This window comes from Podarcis melisellensis (assembly GCF_964234715.1).
Source record: "Podarcis melisellensis genome assembly, chromosome: 10".
Classification (NCBI taxonomy): domain Eukaryota; kingdom Metazoa; phylum Chordata; class Lepidosauria; order Squamata; family Lacertidae; genus Podarcis; species Podarcis melisellensis.
Window position 1 is genome coordinate 60,891,523 of NC_138542.1, and position 19,117 is coordinate 60,910,639.

Genomic DNA, 19,117 nt, shown 5'->3' on the forward strand with positions numbered 1-19,117 from the left:
TGACCAGCAGGATTCTACAAATGGGCAAATGTTATGTACAATCATATTTTCTATCCCATCGGTTTCTAACTGAAGCTGGAGAATATTCGGGGCGGTTCTAAGGAAGATTTCTAAATTGTTTCATGACACTTAAAGTTACCTGAAGGACTGCTTATGCACATATGAACCTACCTGGGCCTTCAAGCAGCCACAGAAGCACCCTGTGATATCACTGAATATGATCAGGCTAAGGATAGGAAGTGGAGAGTGGAGGCACCAACCAACATGTTTTGTCTATTGAACTCACTTGCCCAAGATAAAGGTGTCTTCCTCCTTGATTTCTGGGCAGTGAGGTGGGCAGCATACAAACAAACAAACAAACAAACAAACAAACAATTCCTTTAAAAATTCTTTTTCAATCTGCTTTTCATTAAGGCAAGCCAGGATAGCTATTAATTTGAGGAATGCTTTGGTTATATGCTGGGGATTCGTGGGGTTTTTGTGAGAGATTGTAGCTTATGCCATTAATGCTATTTGATGCTTTGCTTTTATATATATATGTAAAGAATTTTCAACTATATGTTGATTTTAACTGTGGAAATGTTATTCCTACAATGCTATTCCTACTGTGTGTTGGCTTTTTTCAGAGATTCATGGGGGGGGGGTTGAGGGGGGGAGATATTTTGGGAGGACCCAAGATCCTGAAAAGCAGTTCCATTTAAATAAAATAAAAACATTAGGGCTTGATATCACATTAGTCTCTTCAAGTATGCATGCCGACTCAGTTTTGCAACCTTACACCAACGGGGGTGCCAATGCTTCCCTAGTCCCCCCAGGGTTTTTAAATTATAAATTAATTATAATTATAAAAAAACAACAAGGTATTTTTGAGCTATCCACTACCTTTATAGAGCTGCCACCTCCAGGTTGCAGAATCTTTGATTTTGGAAGTCAACAAGCCTATACAGCAATTCAGTATAAACAAATAAGTTAATCTGTGCTGTGCTTTAAGAGAAGAGACAGACCACCAGCAAGAACACTTGTAGCAATTTATTTAATTTGTCGTAAGCTGGAAGAAATTTGCTGTTAAGCATTAAACATGAAGTGTAATAACATAATTGAATATGCCCCTCAGAAAACTGTGCAAATGAGAATACATGAATCAGTCTAGCTCAGCAATATTTTATTATATAAAACATTCCTTCGTTACCAGTTTTGGCATGCATCAAAAATGAGCTTATCCCCTACACGGATTATCTCATCAATCATAAGAGAATAAAACCCACACATAATCCCAAGCACTAATTTTGATAAAATGATACGAGAATTGTAGAGCCAGAACAACGTCAGATGCCACAGATAGCACCATTGTGGGAATTTTATTTACATGCGCACTCATAATAGTGTGAAGTAGGTAGTATTTCACCCCTACAGTTCTTACACAAAGTCACCAAATACCAGCCATGGCATATTATTAACAATATTTTCACATAAATAATGAGATACCAAAGTCAGGAAAACTGCCCATAATGTTAACAAGGAAGCAACACTCAAATCAAAGATTCATTCTGTGCTTAAAGTGCCTCTGAAGGACCCATTAACACAGCCCCCTTCAAAGCTGACAGTATCTTTGGGGATACTCTCAGACCTTTGCCAACTGTAGGGTGGAAACTGTTCAGAGATTCTTGTTCATAGGCGTAGGATCGGTGACTTGCATCCGAAGGCAACTGCTAGGACTCCAGTAAGGTCCACCAGTGCTTACATCTGCCCTGGCCCTAGAGCCTGGTCTATGAGCCTCCATTTTACTTTCCTACAGTGCTCCAGAATAATGATACTTTGATACTGCAGCAGGGCCAGCCTGAGACATTTTGGCACCTGAGGCGAATCACAAAATGGTGCCTACCTCCCCACCAGGAAAGAAGGGCTGGGTGAAGATCTATATCGGGAGCAAGGGAGGAATAAAAATCTGTGTTGGGATTGGTTGCCCCTGTGGATCCTGCCACCTGAGGTGAAGACCTCACATTGCCTGATGGGTGGGCCGGCTATGTGCTAAAGCCAATGTGGCTTCCAAATAAACCTGAGGTGCCAAATCAACCTGAAAGGCGGCCAGGGCCATCTTTAACATATGCGCCACCGGGGTGCAAAGATCCGCCCAGAACCCCCAAATTTAGTTTAGCCCTGAAATTAACTTTTATTATGCCTTATGTCACTATTATCATTTGATAAATAGTGCTCAGGCCTGCCACAGTTTGTGTGTGTGTGTGTTGTTTAAAACCAGCTTTTCTAAAGAAGACAAAGAACACATTGGTAGTCGGTGTAAAGACTCCACACATGCACTTACAGTCATAGGGAAGTGTCTGAAAGATGAGATGGGTGGGCATTGTGCGCATGCGTGGGAGAGCCATCTTGGGCAGCCTTTCATTGTGGGAGCAACCTTATTTCTAGAGGAGGAGGAGGAGGAGAAGAAGAAGGAGGAGGAGGAGGAGGAGGAGGAGAAGAAGGAGAAGAAGAAGAAGAGGAGTAGTAGTAGTAGTAGTAGTATGGATTTGATATCCCGCTTTATCACTACCCAAAGGAGTCTCAAAGCGGCTAACATTCTCCTTTCCCTTCCTCCCCCACAACAAACACTCTGTGAGGTGAGTGGGGCTGAGAGACTTCAAAGAAGTGTGACTGGCCCAAGGTCACCCAGCAGCTGCATGTGGAGGAGCGGAGACGCGAACCTGGTTTCCCAGATTACGAATCTACCACTACACCACACTGGCTCACCACACAGCTGGGAGGGCCCTTGTGAGCGTGCATATAAGAGTTCTTCTTCTGGATCCTGTGCATGCTCCCGTCACTAGATAGGCGCGTTCCCTTTTGCCTATCTCTCCCTCTTTCCTGTCACTCCCCCTCCTCCCGGCTTTGGTGAGCGAGACTTTCCAGAGAGTTCTCCCTGCAGTAGCATTAACAGGCAGGTGGCGCAAGATCAGTCGTGTCAAAGGTGCTGCTGGCCCCGTTGTCGCATAGCAGCTTAATACAATACACTTAGGTGGCTTCAGCGCCGGGTGCCCCCCAGAATCCAACACCCAGGCGCCCCGCACCCCTTGCACCCCCGGGTAAAGACGGCCCTGAGAGGGGGCGCACCAGAGCCTGAAGCACCTCAAACCTGGAGCCAGCCCTACATGCAAACACATTTCAGTTCTGCTCACACACAGTGGGGACTCCCTGGCTGCTCTAGGAATCAGATAAGGATGCAACAGAATCAGAAGCTGGAGAAAGAAACTGTTTGGTCATTTCCACAGAGAAACGGTAATCACTGGGGAGGGAGGAACTCCCAGCTGCTTGTTCTTTTCTGACACGCATCTCTCTACACTCTGCAAGATCTACTACACAAATCCGAGAGCCTCTGCATTCATGCTGGGGAAAGCTAGAGAAAGCATTGGAAAGGTATAGAAGAGGGCAGGCAAAATTGTTTGGGGGCCAAGTACCTAGGAGAAAAGGTTGTAACATTTCGGACTATTTAGTTTAGGGGGAGGAAAGCAAGCAAAAGGAGGAGGAAGAAATGAGAGGTGTGTGTAGGAGACAGAGGATAGCGATAAGTTCCCCCCTCCCCAACAAAGCCACGACTTTCTGGGCAGAAGAAAAGGAAGTCTTTCTTAGCACAGCACATAGTTAAACTATGGAATTCAGTGCCACAAGAGGGAGTGAGTCATCATGGCTAGGATGACATTAAACATGATTAGAAAAATTAATGGAAGATAAGACTTGCTGTTATGATAGCTGTATCTTTGGTTGGAATATTCTGAAAACCTCAATGTCAGCTTTATCTGCACATTTTTTTTCCTAATTCCCATCACATTCCTTGATTTTGATGAGAATAATTTTTTAAAAAACAGTTTGCATCAAAAATGCAAGCAATTCCCAAGCATCATCCACATAATATCATATACGTATACAATCCAGGTTTCTTAAACTACCCATACACATTTGTATGTGCATACAAATATTTACAAAATTATGCTGCACAAATACATTTTCGGGGTATAGTGGGGCACATAAGTAGACTCAAGCCTTAACTGTGCTTGTGAACTTAGAAAGAATCCTCTTTATATCACTTAGTATTCTACAGCAAAACGCTTTCACCCATAGCCCACACTGACACCCAGTCAAATTATTCCTGAGGCCAGATTTTGATGAGTTTTATTACCCACTCAAAGCTCTCAAAATTGATGGATTAATTGCCAAATAAAGAAATTTGTACAGTACCAAGTAAATAATTCTCATAGATTCTAGTAGCATGCAGTCCTGTACTGAATTTTCTAAGAATCTGAATTTCGGCACAGACACGGGATGGAGGGGAGTTTCCCAAAGCCCACCCAAAACATTGCATGGATCGTAGCAAGGAATGGGCATATCTATCAACTGCAGTATATAAACTTGATGAAATAAAGATAATTATTTTTTCCCAATTGTATATTCAGTTCTCTACACCAGTTTGCTAACTTAAAAAAACACATGTGACAATTCATCAGCATTTTAGTAGATATTTTTGTATGCATTTCTGCTAATACACACATTTTTACAAAATAGTTTTCCCTACAGCAATGCATTATTGTTATTTTCACTAATACATACATTTATATGGACATTTACCCTAGTCTGTGCATTTTTGCGCATTTTACTTGGCTGGAGAACTGCCCTGCAAACTTCAGAGAAGCGCAAATTTCAAACGATGGCTGTGCTTCAGTCTGGATACTGTTTCAGAAAGCAGGACTATACCGATATATCATGGTGTCTGAAATAAGGATGGAGCATTGGCTGACTTCATGATTTTTCCCACTTTGTGGCTTTTGCCAGCACCTGCTCTTGCGATTCACTTGCCCCTACAGGAGGCAGGGGACAGCTCGGCCAGCAGAATAAGCAGGGGCTGCAGGAATCTAGAGGAGCATTGGCTGGCTTCATGGGTTTTTCCCATGAATTGCAATTTTGCATAGTACACAAGTGCACACACGTCATGATTTGCGATATATTGCCAGGTCAAAAATTATGAAACCGATATCGCAATATGGACTTCAAATCAGGTTTGGGATGCTATATCAATATATTGTGCAACTCTAGCCCCTACCTCAAACAGCCGACTGTGTGCATGTGGGGATGGATTAAGGACAAGAGAATGGAGCACAGAGAGACTTGATCTACAGGCCACAAATGCCCAGGTGGTTCTCCACTGAAAGGAAGTGCAACTTCCATCCATGTCAAAGAGATGTGGCAAGACCAAGAGCTTTTGCCACCTGAGGCAAAGGACAAGGTGGTGCCCTTTGCAGAAGATGACTAGACTGATGTTTGGTGATGAGACCCAGTGTCGGATTTATGTATAAGCTAAATAAGCTATAGCTTAGGGCCCCACTCTCTTGGAGGGGGGCCCAAAAATGTAAAGGGGGAAAAACTGGACGTACATTTCCAAAATATAAGATAAAAAACAAATAAAACATATGTACAGCAACAGTGATTTGTGTTGTGTAGGCTCCTATGATGTAAGCAATGGGCCCCACCTGCTCGCCTGCTCCCTAAAATATCACTGGTTTGCTCCTTTCTATATATAGGGTGCCTACATTCTGCATATGGGACGCAGGTGGCGCTGTGGGTTAAAGCCTCAGCGCCTAGGACTTGCCGATCGAAAGGTCGGCGGTTCGAATCCCTGCGGTGGGGTGCGCTCCCGCTGCTCGGTCCCAGCGCCTGCCAACCTAGCAGTTCGAAAGCACCTCCGGGTGCAAGTAGATAAATAGGGACCGCTTACCAGCGGGAAGGTAAACGGCGTTTCCGTGTGCGGCTCTGGCTCGCCAGAGCAGCGATGTCACGCTGGCCACGTGACCCGGAAGTGTCTTCGGACAGCGCTGGCCCCTGGCCTCTTAAGTGAGATGGGCGCACAACCCCAGAGTCTGGCAAGACTGGCCCGTACGGGCAGGGGTACCTTTACCTTTACCTACATTCTGCATGGACTGGTTGCGTGGCAACATGTGCAAATGGCTTGAGATACCTATTAGGTCCATAAATTATCATATAACATATATTCAACACAAAAAACAGAAACAATTTGTTGTTGACAAAAGACAGCTGGACATATAAAGGGCCCCATTACCTTCAGTAGCCTAGGGCCTCATCAAACCTAAATCTGGCCTTGATGAGGCCCTCTACTCCACCAGCAAGATAGTTCCAGGAGCACGGAGCAGATTACATGGCGCTCACAGTACATTGATACCTCGGGTTAAGAACTTAATTCGTTCCGGAGGGCCGTTCTTAACCTGAAACCATTCTTAACCTGAAGCCCCACTTTAGCTAATGGGGCCTCCCGCTGCTGCTGCCGCGCCGCCACCGGAGCACGATTTCTGTTCTCATCCTGAAGCAAAGTTCTTAACCCGAGGTACTATTTCTGGGTTACCACTGTATTGTCTGCCACTGCTGCTGCCAAACATACAACTCACACTCCCCATGCACTGCCTCCTTCTCCTTATCAGCTGACTGTGCTTCATTGCAACTATTAGGAGACAGTGTGTTGTTGGGGTCTGCTCTGCCTTCGATACTCAAAACATTGCCAGGGCCTTGCTCCTTTCTTCCTCCACCAAACTTTCAGGTTAGCGCTGCATCAGTCATGAGAGCAGCTTCTTTTTGGAGGAACCCTGCAGTACATTTACAAGTCTAATTAAACAGGCCATGAGAAGAGGGTGGGGAAGGAAGAGACCACTAAGCTTCAAGATGTATTTTTCAAAGGGGGCAGGGGGAAAAACTCCCCCCATATTCAAGCTTGATAATCCTCTTTACAGGAGCCCTGTGCATGGCTGGAATATTTAACATGACAGTTGTATAAAGTGCAGTAATTCAATTTCTATGCAGAAGGGGATTTTTTTTTAAGGGGGAAAAAACACGTTTTAGAAAGGCACCATAATCTTTGCTAAGACACACACACACAGAGAGAGACATTTAGCATCTCCAAATTGGAGTTAAAGTCTCAGAGTGCAAAGATAATTTAAGCCGTGTATGTGTATGTGTGCGTGCGTGTGGGAGAATAGCAGCTCTTTGGTAAAATGCTGCCAAAATTAAATTGGAAACGAAACGGCACTTTGTAGTCATTGGCTGCTCAGCAGGGTACGCCTAGTTAAAAACCCAAAGTGAAAAGGGTGATTGACCTACATTGCTACCAGCTCCGTGCAGCTGCTCTTTCGTTATTTCCATTGCATCTGATGAAGCTCATTAGTTAATGCAACTGAATTACCTATACTTGCCAGGCATTCATCTATTTCATACCACATGGCCAGATACTAACTTCAGCAGCAGAGCTGCACAGCACCCTGCCATGCAGCTGCCTGTAAATCTTATCTGCTCCTCTAACACGTGGGGGCAGAAGGAACTGGCCCAGAATGCCACAGGAGTGGAGCTAGGACATAGAGAACTGCTCTATACCCAGTTAGACCACTTGGCCATCAAAGCACAGTGGAGACGAGTGACCAATGGGATTTGTAGGGCAAATAATTCCGGTTTTCTCCTTCCTGTTACCGAGTTCTGCAAAGGTGAGATGGAGACAGAGGAAGAGCCCTCTGGACTTGTTGTTCAGTAAGGAGGGAGGCAGTTGGGGGCCTGGCTGAGGGCAGACTCAGGTTGGTGGGGCAGTGCCCCATTCGCCCTAATGGAGCAACCACCACACTCTGGCGACAGGGTCTCACCCTACCTGAACATGCTGGAGGCTGAAAGTGCAACTTTTTGCCTGCAAAGGTGGGCTAAATGGCAAATTTGATCTTGATAGGCCATATGCCAAATTTGAAGGGGGGGAAGGGATCTGTCTGTCATGGGCAGAGCCGGAGGGATAAGCCTATTTCTAGTTTGTCTCACTTTGCAAGCACTCATTCCTAAACCCATCCCATCCTGTTTTTAATTTGTGTCTTAAATCCACATAAAAATCCATATGTAAACACATAATCAGGGCTGTCTTTCAGCTGGAACTTGCCAGAACTCAGTTCCAGCACCTCTTAAGCGGGTGCCATTGCCATTCTAAGAGAACAAGGGAGGTGTTCATGGCGAGTTATGGCACCTCTTTTCTAGAAAAATAGCACTGCACATAATTATGTTTTTATCTCAATATACGTCTAACGCATACTTGATACTAAATTATGCATTGTACAACATGTTACAAGTTCTTGGCTGAAGACAGTTGTAATGTACGGTATTGCAAATTTGGGAGAAGTGCAAAATCTGAAGAGTAAGTACAATCCAATCCACGTATAAGCCCAGAAGGCCCAGATCAGGCCAATTCACATTGGAATTCACAAAAAAATTGAATTCCTCAGGCATCCCTAGAGATTATGCTTTGTTTCCATGTAGAGCCTTCCCCTCTTCTAGGGGAAGGAATTGTGAAAACCAAGTAACATTGACTCCGGACTAGCAATTCTCATCTCCACGCCACAGACTTAAAGCTTACACCCCTCTTTCCCAAAGAACCTTGGGACTTTTGCAGTGGTCAACAGCGCACTCAGAGGAAAGCGCTCCATACCTGAACTATACTAGGGTCTTCAAGATGTCCTGGTGGAATGCAAGACTGTTGATACAAAACAGGAAAGTTTGCACCCAGCTTGTGGAATCTATAAGCCACACTTGTCCACCCCCCGCTGACTAGGGATGATGGGAGTTGCAGTCCAATAACACCTGAGGACCCAAGTTTGGGACAGGCTACTCTAAAATACACTCCCAAAACCTCTACATTGCACTCAGTGGTGGGTATGTGGAAATTCTTCAGCAGAAACAGTATCCCTGAACACAGAAAATTTAGAACTACTGCATGAGAGAAAAATATCACAAAGTATCAATACGTCCATCATACTGAGAATTTAAATAGGAGACCTTCAGCTAATCGGTATCCAACTACACTTTGTAAATTGTATTTATTAAGCTTTGATTCTGGAAATTTTGATACTCATCAACTAGCTTAAAAACTATTCCTAAATTTAAGAGAAACAATAATGGGGGAAGAGAGGGTAATTCAGTTCCACAACTCTAGGAATTACATTTGTTGTCATGGACTGTTCTTCAGAAACCTTGGCAAAATCCGAATAATAAAACCCACTGTTAAAGCTCAACAGAAACACCCAACATTTACCTGTCCAACTTAAAAAGGGCACCACAGAAGTGCACCAGAAAAATAGATGAACCCACATTAATTCCTTAAAAAAGCACTCAAATTAAAGAGGGTGGAGGCCATTTTAGACTTCCATTCAAAATGTTGTTTCAGACTTGGGATGGACGTCTCCAAGTGTTCCATGAAAGGTGACCCACATGTCAGTGTTAACCATTTGAAAACAAACAAACCACTTCAACAGAAAGCAATTATCTCACTGGCTCACTCTCTCCTCAAAAGGCACCACAAACTAGTGCTAACCTCATTCATATTTCCCGAACTGGAAATGCTAATGAACACTATTTTTTTTTAAAAAAAACAACAACAAAGAATCTGACATGGTCCGAGGAACATTACTAGTTGCATCCTCATGTATGGAAGAGAAGTCAATGAAGGTTCACAAGGAGAATCCCAATATTTGACTAGTTGGCAGAATATTAATAGAGGTTGGATCGTACAGTCCCCCTGAGGTAAATGAGGAATTAGGTTGTTATAGTTTTGTTACCACAAGACGTAGTGACTGCAACCAAAACTATGTGGCTTTACAAGGGAAATGGAGGAAAAATCATGAAGGATGAGGCTACTGGTAGCTAGAAGTCATCAATAGCTTTATCTCACCTCTAGGTTCAAAGATGGCATTGCTGAAGAACAAGCTTGAGAGAGGATTAATGCCCTCATGCTTTGTTTGTGGACTTCCCAGAGACAGCAGCCGGATCACTGGCTGGGGTTTTAAAACAGCTGCACTGATTGCCAGTTTATTTCCAGGCCAAATTCAAGGGTTTAAAGCCCTGAATGACTTAGAACCCAAGTACCTGAAATTTTACCTCCTTCTCTGCAAACTCTCTTGAGTGTTATGATTAAGGGAAAGAGGAAGGCATTTGGTACAGAACCTGCATGCCTCTAGTGGGCGCCACGAATTAGAAGTACACAGGTGTGTGTAACACCCTGTTCGAGATGCTTAAAATACAGGAAAGGATTTTTTAAAAGCCTCTAAAGGAGGTAGACCGAAGCTGCAACCTAACCCTAATGCAGTCATTAGCATAGACAATTCGTTCCACGTATCCCTATCAAGTCAGTGACTAAATATGAAAGCTTATTTGCCTACAAAAGGGAGCACACTTTACCTCCCGGATTAGCATAAAAATGGAGATTTCTTTTTACAGGTTCACTGCATAGCTAAGTACATACAGGCGCAATGAGGCAAATGACTGTCTGCAATTACATTAAGTGCATCAACTTGAAGTTTAACATAAATAGCGCATTTAAGTATAAGCAAGTGATCACGATGGGGAAGAGACAAGGCTAGATCGGGGAAAGGGGGCTGGACTAAAGGTGCCAGTTCTCACGTGAAGCTGGGAGCTTTATTCCACTCCAGTCAGACTTTATCACTTGGGAGTAGGCCTGGGTTCGGGGCCAACACTTTCTTCACCACAATTTGTCGGGCTGGCAGGTGGGGGCACGTAAAACCTACCCAAAGAATGGACAGGAAAAGATGTTTGGGTGTAGAGCATGTCATCACTACTTCTTGTGGGAATTCTCTAGTTTTGACCTCAGTTTTTTGCCTACCTATTGCCTCTAACAAATAGGTGTTGCAGGTTTTTGTGGGGTTTCAAAAAACCAGCAACGCCAATTTGCCAAAAGTGATGTGAATGTATATACTGCATGCAGCTAATCCTCTTTCAAGCTGGTATCAATTCTCTGATTCCTCTTCAACCACACCCCATCTGTTCTCAGCCTGAGACAGACAGAAAATTCCCAAGGTTGACATATATGAGTGATTGGCTCATGCATTCAGATCACTTGTGGGGGGTGGGGTGGCGCAGACTGCATAGGGACAGTTTCCCCCCAGATATATAATGTTCGAACACAATTAACTTAGCCCAAATTGTTATTTGCTTACAGAATTAAATTAAGAGATTGTTCGTTTGTTTAATTTATATGCTACCCTTCTTCAGAGGATCAAAGGGTGGTTTAAAGTATAAAAACTCAAAAATACATGACATAACAACAAACAAAATACTCCCCACCCCCAACACACACACATTAAAAGACCCTAGACTGTTTAATTAGCCAAAGGCCTGAGAGAAAATGGATATTTTTGCCTGCCACCTAAAGATATGTAATGAAGGAGAGCATTCTGCAAATGAGGAGCCACCAGATAAAAGGCCCGTTCTCATGTTGCCACCCTCCAGACTTCTTGTGGACAGGGCACATGAAGAAGGGTTTCAGAAGACGATTGCAGGGACTACAAATACAACTATATCCCAGCAACCCGAAAAACTACATTTGTAGAGATAGCAGTTTACCTAGTACAGCCTAAGCGGGCCACTGAACTCACCATACACTGAAAAGGCTTCTGCGCCAACACAGGGAGATGAGAGGCCTACTTGTAGCCTAGTAGGGACTGCTAGGAATTAAATGTGTACTGTTCAGTGCAGATAGTTAAAGAGCTATCCTTTGTGGCAGTTAATTAACTGTTTGGAATAGGAACTATGGTCCTTGAGGAAGCAGGCGAGTGGAAGGAACAAGCGATTTGACATCTTCCAAAATGTACATAGTACCTGCTGCATGGTATATAACCTGCTGCTGGGAACCTACTGGAAACAAATGCAGATGAAGTGAAACTAGGGTTGGGTGCTCTGTAAAATAAGCTCCAGATACTCTCAGGGTAAAAAATTAAGTGGTTCAGCTTAAGATGAAAGGTCAACATTGTGCCACCATTCATTACAGGGAATTAGGAGGAGAAGGCAATTTTTGAACCCAAGCTTAATAAAGAGTTATTAATAAGTATTAACAGTATTAAAGAATATTAACAGCTGCATAACCTTGAGTACAGTTCTGCAACTGGTCCAAGAGAAATATTCTGGCCTACGATTCTCCCAGACATGCTAAGTTTCCATCGTTCTGGATTCCCACTGACTGAGGGGAAAATACACAAACAACATACATCCTTCAGCCATCAGAACTGGTACAGTCCAGAAACGGAGGCCTATTTTTATCATGTGGGTAAGCTGCTTGTCCAGAGGAAAACAGAAATAGGATTTCTGCAGATCTTTCATTTTAAGTAAAGCTATTTATGATCCCAGCCTACCACCACTGTTTGTAGAAAGGGGGCACAGTCAAAGGCACATTCCTAAAAAAAAAAACCCTCTCAGCATAGCACTTAGGAAAAACATCTTCCTTATGAGGGCACAAGGCCCGAGATTGAGCCTACGAAGCCATTTCTCCACTCTGAGCACCATTTGTATGCTTGTTGTGGTGCAGCCAGGTGGAAAAGTATCCGTAGTGACAGTGGTGCACCAGACTGTGCGAGGGGAAAGGAGTTGGAAGTGTGGCACATGTACGAGGTGTGTAGAAAGAGCAAAGTCCTACCTCAGGTAGTCTCTGCGGCACAGGATAAGGTTGGCTTTGGTGTACAAGGTAGAGCCTACCTCCCCCAAACGGCAGTCGCAGCAGGCACACTTCAGGCAGTCCTCATGCCAGTATTTGTCCAGGGCCTTTAGGAGATACCTGTCTTTGATCTTACGGTTGCAGCCAGCACAACCTTTCGGTTTGGTGTCTGGCTGGACAGAGAGCATTTGTATACCTGAAACGAGAAGAGGAGGAGAGAGGGAAAAGAGGATGTCAGGTGACACAGCCAAGGGATGCCCAGAACAGGATCCTTTGCCCCCAAACTGAAACTTATCAGAGCTTTCCTCTTTCTTTGAAATTCCTTGGATGTTTCTCCAGACCAGGGTTTCCCTAACTTGGGTCTCCATCTGTTTTTTTGGACTACAACTCCCATCATCCCTAGTTAGCAAGAGCAGCGTCAGGAATGATGGGAACTATAGCCTAAAAACAGGTGGATGGAGACTCAAGTTTGGGAAGCCCCGCTCCAGATCACATGCTTATTTTTACCCGTTTAACAAAATTTGTGTAGTGTTTACTCAATTTTAAAAACTTGTACGCTGTTCACAAAGGATGGTTTAAAATACTCGTTTAAATACATATACAGAAATTAGTATCAAAAGCATTGTTAAAGATAACATTTTCAAATGTAAATAGAATCAGCCACCTTCAAACTATTGTGCATCATAATATTACATGCCTGGGTAGGATTGTGGAAACAACAAAGGTTTTAGCAGCCACCGAAACCAAGACAGAAAAAGCAACTGCTTAATATCCGTGAGCGGGGAGTTCCAAAGAGTAGTCAAATATTGATTCTCCGCAAGTGTGGAATGATAATTATTTGGATCTCCCAATGTTGTTTTGAATGAAGCGCAGTGGCAGGTCTTGTCTATAGCAGGAGTGTAAGGAGATTCCTGCTGGATCAGAATGCAGGTCCATCTAGCTCAGCATCTTAGTCCTTTAGAGAGTGGTTTTCCAGGTGCCTACAAACCCCCCCCCCCCACAGTGCAGGCCTCCCCTAGTGTTGCCCCCTAGCAACTGTTATCCAATGGCATAGTGCTTCAGAACTGAAAAGTTTCATAGACCCAGGGCCGGATTTAGGTTTGATGAGGCCCTAAGCTACTGAAGGTAATGTGTCCAGCTGTCCATTGCTAACAACAAATTGTCACTGTTTTTTGTGTTGAATATATGCTATATGGTAATTTATAGACCTAATAGGTATCTAAACCCATTTGCACATAACAAATAGGAACCTACACAACACAAAACACTGTTGCTGTATGCAGCTTTAATTTTATTTGTTTTTTATCTTGTATTTTGGAAATGTACATCCAGTTTTTTCCCTTTAATTTTTTTGGGGGGCCCCCAAGAGAGTGGGGCTCTAAGCTATAGCTTGTTTAGCTTATACATAAATCCGGCACTGCATAGACCCATCACGACCAAGGACCATTAATAGATATGTCCATCATGGCTAAACCCCCTTTAAAGTCACCACATCTTTTGGGAATAAATCTTGCAAGTTACTTGTGTGTGAAGAAATGCTTCTTTTGCTTCTCTATTGAGACTACTAGCCAGTAGCATAAATGCCTGACCCAGAGTTCTAGCATTATGATAATGGGAGAGAAAAATGGCTCTCTATCCACTTTCCCACAACCTTCATAAAAGGTAGCACTGGGCAATATCTGGTTTTCAACATCATGATATATCACCAGCTAAACATCACAAGATATATCACAATGTCTGAAATAAGAATGGAGCTATGTAGAGGCATTGGCTGGCTTCATTATTTTTCCTGCATTGTGATTTTTGCATAGTACACACACACACACACACACATCATGATTTATGATATATTGCCAGGTCAAAAATTATGAAACTGATTTCATGAGATGGACTTAAAACTGGTTTTGGACGATAGTCAACTTTTCTTGCTTAACTGAAAAACAGCCCAGAGACTTTTACCATTCCACAGCTCAAGGGAAGAACATTGACTTTGCACACCAAAAGTCCCAGATTTGATCCTCACCATCTCCAGGAAGGGCTGGAAAAGGCTTCCAGCCTGAAACCCTGGAAAAAACCTCTGTCAGTCCATGTAAAAGGTAAAGGGTAAAGGGACCCCTGACCGTTAGGTCCAGTCGTGGCCAACTCTGGGGTTGCGGTGCTCATCTCACTTTATTGGCCGAGGGAGCCGGTGTACAGCTTCTGGGTCATGTGGCCAGCATGACTAAGCCGCTTCTGACGAACCAGAGCAATACACGGAAATGCTATTTACCTTCCCGTTGGAGCAGTACCTATTTATCTACTTGCACTTTGACGCGCTTTCGAACTGCTAGGTTGGCAGGAGCAGGGACCGAGCAACGGGAGCTCACCCCATCGTGGGGATTCGAACCGCTGACCTTCTGATTGGCAAGTCCTAGGCTCTGTGGTTTAACCCACAGCGCCACCTACGTCCATGTAGACAATACCAAACTAGGTGGAGAAATAGTCCGATTTGGTATATACTAGTTTCCTATGTGCTCCAATTTACTTTGCCCACTGCATCATTTCCTCACCAGGTGCAGACTCCCCAAAACACGAGAGCAAATGCTGGTGAGAGGCAGCTCCACTCATCCAGCTCCACTAAACAGCCCTGTTAATGGCTCACTTGGTTTCCAATTAGGCCTGCAACCTGCTGGTGTCCCCCCCCCCCAAATAACAACAACCACTGGTCTTACTGCTTCCCTCAAGATTTCTCAGCCGCTTCTCCCAGCTGGCTAAAAAATTTCATTTCAAGCAAATTTTGATGGCAGTGCTCAAAGAACTCATGCTTTCTCAGTCCTATTCCACTTCTCCAGCATATAGGCGTTGTGTTGAGACGTGTCAATGCCACAAAGTCAGAAAGCAAATGCATTTAGAGCTGACTGTCATCAGCACACACGTGGTTCAAACGTTTCCTTTTTAGATCGCCTACTGTCTTCATGTGAAACACAGGGGGCTGGATCCAAAAGTCCCCACCTTCCATCAGAGGAAGGCTCTGCAACATTGGACACTGCATACAAATGCAGCGGCCTGTCGCTGGCAGGTTGGGAGCAATGATCAGGCAGGATTACCGTAATTAAGAACGACCGCTTTTATTTCGTTTAAATGTGCACGCTTGGGATTCCTGTGGCATGAGTGCAACGGGACAGGTGAGACGTCCTCAAATACAGTGAGAACTATGCATGTGTCCACCAGCCCCTGGAATGACCATTTTCTCTAGGCTGGAAATCATGCCTTCAGGGCCGCAATTCCCCAAATGCTAAGAAGGGGACCTCAAAGAGGCCGTGTGCATTGGCAGAAGTGTCCCAGGTTCTGCAGAGAACAGGAATGGGAAGAGATAGGAAGGAAGAAGGCCAAGGAAGGTCAAGGCTGGTCTTAGAAAGCTCTATTTAAAGCCCTTTGTGGCTTAGGACCCTTGTATTTACGGGACCGCCTCTCCTGGTATGCCCCGCAGAGGATCTTAAGTTCCATGAATAACCATAATTTAGAGGTCCCAGTCCCTAAGGAAGTCAGACCATTCTCTACCAGGGCCAGGGCCTTTTCAGTGATGGCTCCGAACTGGTGGAATGCTCTGTCCCATGAGACTAGGGCCCTTCAGGATTTAACCTCCTTCCATCGGGCCTGTAAACTATTCTGCCTGGCCTTTAATTTGAATTCAGCCTGATCTTTCATTTCCCTTCTCTTTCCTCCCCCTCCCCTTTTATGAAGTTTACCCGCTATGAGACCCCACAGCTAAATTTCCCCTGGCCTCCTCGCTGGCCCAGGAGTAGAACTAATTCAGCCAGCTAGCCCTGGTGATTATCTAATGTTTATTAGATGGATTTCCCCTAAATTGATTTCTGAACTTTGAATTTTACTGTTATTCATGTTTTTATACTGTATTTTATGGTGCTTTTACAATTAAGTGTTTTAAATTTGTTGTTAGCCACCATGAGCCCAGTTATTATTATTATTATTATTATTATTATTATTATTATTATTATTATTATTATTATTATTATTTTAAAGAAAGAGAGCAGGGAAGATGGCTCCCTATTTAAAAACAAGAACCATGATTGAATGCTCAGCCTCTGTACAGATATAATACTGAGTCTCTGCAATACCGAGTCTCTTCAAACCTCGGTTTGAAGAAAGCACCCAACTAGGAGCTAGCACCCAGGAATAGAGAGGACAGGATAGTAGCCAGAGAGCTCCTCATAACGGCTTTTGCTTGCGAAGGTCCCAGATTCATTCTCCAATGCCAAGTGATGGAAGAGATCTGCCCTAGGGAATTGGGGATGGTAACAACTAGATTGAGTAATGATCTGCCCTGGTATGTGGGAAGCTTCTCATGTTCAGTGGGTTATAGTCAACCACATTCTGCCCAGGAGAAATCCCACTGAAATTAAGGAAATGCTAGGTTAGAATCATAGAATGGTAGAGTTGGAAGGGACCCTGAGAAACATCTAGGTTCACTCCCTGCAATGCAAGAATATGCAGCTGTCCCGTACGGGGATTGAACTTGCAAGCTTGGTGTTATCAACACCATGCTCTAAGCAACTCAGCTATCCAGTCATGTTCATTAATCTTAATGGGTCTACTCTGATTATGACCAGCACTAGATGCAGCTCTGTATCTTTGAATATTAGCGCACAGATGGAAACCATCTTTTCTTTTCAGTTCAGAGACTGGAATATGTGGAGGTTTCGCTGCAAGTCACGAAGGAGAGAATTCACTTTCTTCAACAATACTCCTTGATGTTTTAATTCTTTATATAACAATTAGCTGGATCTGAATCTTACACACTGTGTAACCTATTAATATTGTGGCAGTGCTCGTGCTGCTTCTACAATGCAAACGAGGTGGCGGTCCCTGCCCCAAGGAGATTGCATGTCAAGTTTTAAGAGGGTAAAGACAAAAGGAAGAAAAACATTGTGAGCAAATATTGGTAATGATGATGCAACCCTCAGAAGTTAAAAAAGAGATTTGGTTTTTAATCACTGCTTCTATCAGAAACTTTGACTCGTGCTCCAAGGAGAGCTAACTGAAATTAAAATTCCACTGAAATCTGTGGGACTTTCTCCAAAGGAAGCATGTGAAACACATAAAACCGTGACTCTGTATCTTATTTATATGAAAGAAACCTGGCTTTGTTTAATTGTAAATGGAAAGCTTGTCTATACTGCAGCAGCCTATGTGCCCCATTTAGTTACAGGCAAATAAGAGAGAGTATAGGATACACTGATTTCAAATGTTATCCACATGCCCTCTTCCCATTCCTCAGTGGGTGGGCGGGGGGAGGCTTGGAAAAATAGATGAGCTTTGCAAAAGGTCAGATTGGCATCTGTCAGTGCAAGGCAGGGGGAAAATTCTAGCCAAGAGCTCGCTACAAAATAAATGCTTACCCGCCCACTGTTATATCTGGGGGCAGCCGAGATTTATCATTTTCAACAGTTGCAGTAAGCGAGTCAGCTGCATTTAGAACCTGATGTCTAAAATATTAAGTGCTATGAACAGAAAGGTAGCTGCCTAATAGCGGTGTGTCATTTTGGTAAATAATATCAAGTTTCAAAGTTGCTCTGTTCTGCAGAACCCATAACTTTTCACTGGCCTCCAAAGGACCTCTCCACACACTGCAGTTTTAGGTGTGCGTTTAATTCCCTCCCACCACGTGAATGCAATAAACAGGCACCCACAGATAAAATGTGCTTTCAAGACCAGGATTAGCTTGGATTTGTCGAGTGTGCATTCCGTGGAAAATTAACCCAGATCTGTTTAGCTTATCATTTATTTTAATTATTATTTTTTGAATGTTTCAGGTAATTGTTTTAACTGGGGTGTGTGGCTTACTGACCATTTTCTAAATACCTTTGAGGTTTTATTACAATCCAGTGATATATAGATCTTCTGAAATTAATAAATATTGCAACCTACAAGCATCGCAATTACTGGAGGAAAATACTGGAGAGCTTATTTTTCCTTGCAGCAAACACATGGCTGTAGATGAACTAAACACCCACATAGACTGTAAGGTGCCAGTGTAGGCTCAGAATATGCAATATGGCATCATTTATTATTTTTATTATTTTATTATTTATACTCCGTCCATCCGGCTGGGTTGCACCCGGGTGTCTTCGTCCATACAATCCAACCCACTGCAACAGAGGCAGGAGGGACTAAAGGCTATGGGATGCAGGAATAATTGGATTCGGTTCACATTTAAAGGTGAGCCTACCTAATCTGAATTCTCTGAAACAATAGGAGACCCAAAGTACAAGCTTCCGTTTGAATTCGCACTTCTCCGAATTTTGCAATGCAGTTCTCCAGCCAAGAAACAAATACAAAAATTCACATAGTGGGGCAAAGTGCCCATAAAAACATACATTTTCACTTAATATATGCATTTAATGGACACTTTACCCCATTATCTGCTTTTTTCAGGTGAGACTCGTTTGCAAATAAATAAATATATATTTAGCAATATTGCATCCAAACGTGTATATTAGGGAAAACTCACATTAAATTTGTGGTGGATTTTAAAAAATAAATAAATTGGAAATGATGTGGAGAACTAAAGACTGGAAACATGTGAAACTGAGGAATTGAAAT

The 19,117-nt window shown here is 43.4% G+C and overlaps 1 protein-coding gene across 5 annotated transcripts in view; it reads right to left on the reverse strand.

Annotated features, from left to right (window-relative positions):
* The window catches only part of LMO3 (LIM domain only 3), a 95,778-nt gene that overhangs the window by 57,756 nt on the left and 18,905 nt on the right, over positions 1–19,117 (reverse strand). For all 5 annotated transcript variants that reach the window (XM_081927522.1, XM_081927524.1, XM_081927523.1 and 2 more), the window contains exon 2: positions 12,497–12,710. In XM_081927522.1, coding sequence (XP_081783648.1) covers positions 12,497–12,702 — 206 coding nt within the window. In that variant the 5' untranslated portion in view covers positions 12,703–12,710. The remainder of the gene's footprint in view (positions 1–12,496; positions 12,711–19,117) is intronic.